Source organism: Coregonus lavaretus (assembly GCF_964263955.1).
Source record: "Coregonus lavaretus genome assembly, chromosome: 2".
In the NCBI taxonomy this organism is placed as follows: domain Eukaryota; kingdom Metazoa; phylum Chordata; class Actinopteri; order Salmoniformes; family Salmonidae; genus Coregonus; species Coregonus lavaretus.
Window position 1 is genome coordinate 3,770,109 of NC_139989.1, and position 5,697 is coordinate 3,775,805.

At 45.4% G+C, this 5,697-nt stretch overlaps 1 protein-coding gene across 1 annotated transcript in view; it reads left to right on the top strand.

The window, feature by feature from the left end:
• The window catches only part of LOC311137369 (protein shisa-2-like), a 12,153-nt gene extending 7,144 nt beyond the window's left edge, over positions 1–5,009 (top strand). The window contains exon 2 of the mRNA XM_084171817.1: positions 2,063–5,009. Within this exon, the coding sequence (XP_084027943.1) occupies positions 2,063–2,631 (569 nt within the window). The 3' untranslated portion in view covers positions 2,632–5,009. The remainder of the gene's footprint in view (positions 1–2,062) is intronic.
• The last annotated feature ends 688 nt before the right edge of the window (positions 5,010–5,697 follow it).

Sequence of the window (5,697 nt, forward strand, 5' to 3'; positions counted from 1 at the left end):
TTGTAAAAAAATATCAGAAACTTTGAACATCCAACGGAGCACCATTAAATCCATTATACATTTTTTAAAAGAATATGGCACCACAACAAACCTGCCAAGAGAGGGCCGCCCACCAAAACTCACGGACAGGCAAGGAGGGCATTAATTAGAGAGGCAACAAAGAGACCAAAGATAACCCTGAAGGAGCTGCAAAGCTCCACAGCGGAGATTGGAGTATCTGTCCATAAGACCACTTTAAGCCGTACACTCCACAGAGCTGGGCTTTACGGCAGAGTGGCCAGAAAAAAGCCATTGCTTAAAGAAAAAAATAAGCAAACACATTTGGTGTTCGCCAAAAGGCATGTGGGAGACTCCCCAAACATATGGAAGAAGGTGCTCTGGTCAGATGAGACAAAAATTGAGCTTTTTGGCCATCAAGGTAAACGCTATGTCTGGTGCAAACCCAACACCTCTCATTACAGTGAAGCATGGTGTTGGCAGCATCATGCTGTAGGGATGTTTTTCATTGGCAGGGACTGGGAAACTGGTCAGAATTGAAGGAATGATGGATGGCGCTAAATACAGGGACATTCTTGAGGGAAACCTGTTTCAGTCTTCCAGAGATTTGAGACTGAGACGGAGGTTCACCTTCCAGCAGGACAATGGCCCTAAGCATACTGCTAAAGCAACACTCAAGTGGTTTAAGGGGAAACATTTAAATGTCTTGGAATGGCCTAGTCAAAACCCAGACCTCAATCCAATTGAGAATCTGTGGTATGACTTAAAGATTGCTGTACACCAGCGGAACCAATCCAACTTGAAGGAGCTGGAGCAGTTTTGCCTTGTAGAATGGGCAGAAATCCCAGTGGCTAGATGTGCCAAGCTTATAGAGACATTCCCCAAGAGACTTGCAGCTGTAATTGCTGCAAAAGGTGGCTCTACAAAGTATTGATTTGGGGGGGGTGAATAGTTATGCACGCTCAAATTCTTATTTCTTGTTTGTTTCACCCCCAAAAATATTTTGCATCTTCAAAGTGGTAGGCATCTTCTGTAAATCAAATGATACAAACCCCCCAAAAATCAATTTTAATTCCAGGTTGTAAGGCAACAAAATAGGAAAAATGCCAAGGGGGGTGAATACTTTCGCAAGCCACTGTAAACACAGATCAAATGCACGCACGCACGCGCACGCACACGCACGCACGCACGCACGCACGCACGCACGCACGCACGCACGCACGCACGCACGCACGCACGCACGCACACACACACACACACACACACACACACACACACACACACACACACACACACACACACACACACAGAGGGGTGCAGGGTGGCGGAGGGGGGTGGCGGAGGGGGGCGGCGGGGTCACAGCTGGGCGTGCAGGATTAGAACAGATCAAAACAAAGTTAATAAGTACTAATGAGGGACTGGGGCCCCGTGGAGACACGCCACTAGTCCACCTCTATCTCTCCTTTTGTCTCTCCATCTTTTCTCTTTTGTCTAGTCGTCTCACTCCATCTCTCCCTTCACTCACGTGGGAGATTTGGGTTTGTGGGTGACTGTAAAAGCTCTTGGTTTAACCTCTAGACAACCTGGTTTCCTCATGGTGGTTGACTCGTAGTCTTTCAACTTGACTCATTCAACCAAACAAGGGCATTTTCCAAAATCACGTCAAAAGTCTTCATGGCAGAAAATAAACCACTTCATCATGTTGCTGTTGTACTGTGTTCAGTTTGTTTTCTTTGAGGGCGTAAGTGGTTATGGTCTGAGGAAGTTCTGTCCTCACTCTGCTCTGCTTGTTATAGAGAGAATGAGCCTGCTTCTTGATTCCTGCCATACTGTCATTCCTGTCATACTGTCATTCCTGCCATACTGTCATTCCTGTCATACTGTCATTCCTGTCATACTGTCATTCCTGTCATACTGTATATTTGATAATGAGAGAAAGAGAACAGACCCATTTTTGTTGTTTATTGAAAATCCACGTGTTATCGTCAAATCACTGACTATACCTTTCTGTATCTCTCTCTTCTCTCTCTCTCCCTCTCTTTTCTCTCTGTTTCACTCTCCACAGTACCCATCTACGTTCCCTTCCTGATCGTGGGCTCTGTATTCGTGGCCTTCGTCCTGGTGGGTTCCGTGGTTGCCGTGTGCTGCTGCCACTGTCTCCGCCCCAAACAGGAACTGTCATCAGGGGGCGGGGGAGGCGGGTCTGGCGGCGGCCATCTCCTTGAGACCATTCCCATGATGGCCAGTGTGGGCACGTCTCGCGGTTCCTCCTCCCGCCAATCAAGCACGGCCACCTCGTCCAGTTCTTCTGCCCCTCCTGCCCAGGCACCTCGCCCGGCTCCCCAGCCCATGATGCGCACCCAGGCCTCCTGCTGTCTGCCTACAGACGCCAGTGTGTTCGTCAACATGCCCACCAACTTCTCTGTGCTCAACTGCCAGCAGGCCACCCAGATCATGCCCCACCAGGCACAGTTCATCCACCCCCAGTACATCGGCTACGCCACCCACCACATGTCCCCACCCCAGGGGGTCTACCTGGACCCCACCCAGGGGGGCTACAGACAGCTGCAGTCCCCCTACCCCCCACCCACCAGTGCCACCAGTGAGCAGAAGTACCCTCCAGTAACAGTTTGAGGAAGGGGCCATTTTGTGGACTGTGTGTAACAGACCTTGTGAGGACTTTGTGGAACTCTGCCAGAAAATCTTAGGGGGATTGCGTGAGAAAGCTTATGGAGATTGCATGAGAAACCTTATGGGGACATTGGGAGCTCGCCAGCTTGGAGAGAGAATGATATGGACTCAGGCTCACACAGAGGACTTGTAAAACCCAAGCTGGGATCTGTGCCTGACCAGCCACAGTGAGTTGTCTGTCTGTCCTACATCCCACTGGGCACACACTGGTTGAATCAACGATGTTTCCACGTCAATTCAATGAAATTACGTTGAACCAACGTGGAATAGACGTTGAATTGACGTCTGTGCCTAGTGGGATATGTATGATATGTAAAGGTTTGGCAAACATTGCCTCAGGGTAATGATTCTGACTGAGTCGACCTCACCCCAAGATAGAGTATGCGAGGACAAGAAAGGGGTATATCTGTCTGGTTGTCCTCATTCAAGAAAACACAATCACATAGAGGGGTGATGCTACTCACCATGGCCAACGACTCTCAGCACGTACGTATGCGTGTTTAACATCGGTGTAGCATTGTTGTATGTGTAAATGAGTGAATGAGTGAATGTGTGTATGTACAGTACAGCACAGTACGGGTGGTGAGGGTGCTGTGTCTAGTGTGTGTGTGTGTGTGTGTGTGTGTGTGTATGTGAACTGTGAATATATGAAGAGTTTATTTCCAAAACGCTATATCAACCAATTTTTCACATTTGTGTTTTTTACAATCAGAAATGATTGCTTATGGGTACCTTCATGTGTGTGTAAAATATTACTGTTCTCATATTTTTCATGAATAGATTTTAGATGCATATGATATATGTTTTTTCTTTTTCTAAACGCTTTATATCCATTGTTTAGCTGGAATGGAATGTTGGTGTGCTGTTTATTTGACTGTGATATGGTTGTCTCACCTAGCTATCTTAAGATGAATTCATTAACTGTAAGTCACAATGGATAAGAGCATCTGCTAAGTGACAAAAATGTCAAATGTAGATGTTTTACATACAGATCTCATATTACTGTATAGATTTTTTTTTATAGATGTATAATTTGTACAGTTCTTATTTTTTAAAATCTAGTTCTTTGTTACATGTGACTGTGTAAAAACTAGCAGTACTACTTATTTCTCTGAGTGAGGTGGATATATAGCATTTGGCCAAAAAAAACATGATTATTTGTCTCTCTGAAATGAAGCCATCAAGTGATAGATTTCAAACAAATACATGTCTGTCACTGAACAACCCCATGCCCTGATTAGATAGTGAAAAAACACACCAATCTCTTTCATAGTTTCTTTAAACAATAAAAGCTAATTTACCAATATTTCAGAAAATGGATAGCGCTTTGGAATTAAACTCTTCATATGTACAGTATGTGCTGTGTGTGCGTGAACACATATGGTGGTGAATGGATGTATGTTAACAGATGTACGTGTGTGAGGATGTGTGTATATGAGTATATGTAGTGTGTAATGGGAAATGCAGGTGGTGGGATGTGAAAAGCAGTCCCTCTCTCCATGTAGACCAGTTAAAGTCCAATGAAGTGAACACAGGAGGACACAGACTGTGACGCTCCACCCCTACCACACACACACACACACACACACACACACAACCTAACCACTGCCCTGAGCAGAAATACACACACGCTCACACACTTGCATATACACAGGAGAACCCACAAAATGAAAATACACAAACACTCACACAAGGACTTGGAAATAAATGTGCCCAAAAGGTGAAAGGAGGTGTGTGAGTGTGTGAACAGGAGTGCCATGCTTTCTCCCTGTGTAGCTGCGATCGGCAGCCTTCTGAAGAATGCTGAGTTAATAATGCAGTAAAAACTGTCTGCCAACTGTTCCCCTTCACTAAGCCTCCCCCCTGTGAAAGAGGTGTGTGTGTCCCTCTGTGCTAACTGAAGGTAGACTGGAGTTGTGCTTGAAGGTTTCAGGGCATTTCCAACATTTTTTGTCAGTTCTTTTCACCTCAGCAGATAAGAAGAATACTTACAAAGTCACGACTGCCCGCCACATTGGGAGCTAATCTTAAAGGTGCCTTTTGTACTCTGGAATCCCTCTTGCCTTGTAGTTTAGAACTGGCTCTGTACTGGGACAGTACACACAACCCAGCCGTAAGTGCCAGTTCATGAAATTGCAGAAGTGCATAAATGTCCCAAAGCGGACTAATCTGACTGTGTGTCATGGATTTTCAAACACAATGTCTGTATGGTCAGCTGTCTGTGCGTGTGTGTATATCCTGAGGTTGAATGTGTACCTGCTCCCTGTGAAACAGGTGTGCCATTTTTCATATGAATTATAATAAATAAATATGAAACAGTGTCCAAACTGTCATGGAGTTATCTGTCCATTCTGCCTGAAGTTCAACTGCTATCATTTAACACGTTTCTAGAATAAGGAAAACACACATTGCTGAGGTTTTGGCTGGCTTAAGAAAGTCTATCTAACCTCACAGTCGTTTGGGCCATATCTGTTCTTAAACCATCCATGTACAGGACCCAAGTTCACACGACACTCATGTTCCATGGTTAGGTTAGAGAGGCGATGTCTGTAGCCATGGTGCTAGTCTTATGGCTGACTCGGTCCTGGCAGGAGCTGTGAGATTTACACACGCTTAGAGGCGAGAACCAGAACAACAGAAACAACACTCCAAGTGTAAAAACTGACAGCCAGCGGGGGCCGAACCACAAAACAGTCTCGGGGAGTGAGCAGCCAACATACACAGTACATATACCACAAACACTCTTACACACACTCTTTGCCTCACACTCTTGATCTTTCTCACATTCTCTTGTTCGTACACACAACATACAAATCATACTTAGTTACCATACCGTAATGCCTATAAACACACTAATTACAGACAGAGACAGCCGTACCACCCAGTGTAGACAACACAAATACCCATCACATCCATCACCAGACACGTTACGTGATAATAACAAACCACAACAATTACAGTCCCTAAACCCCAACTATTTCCTCTGTGCTGGGGAGGTGTATTCTTGGC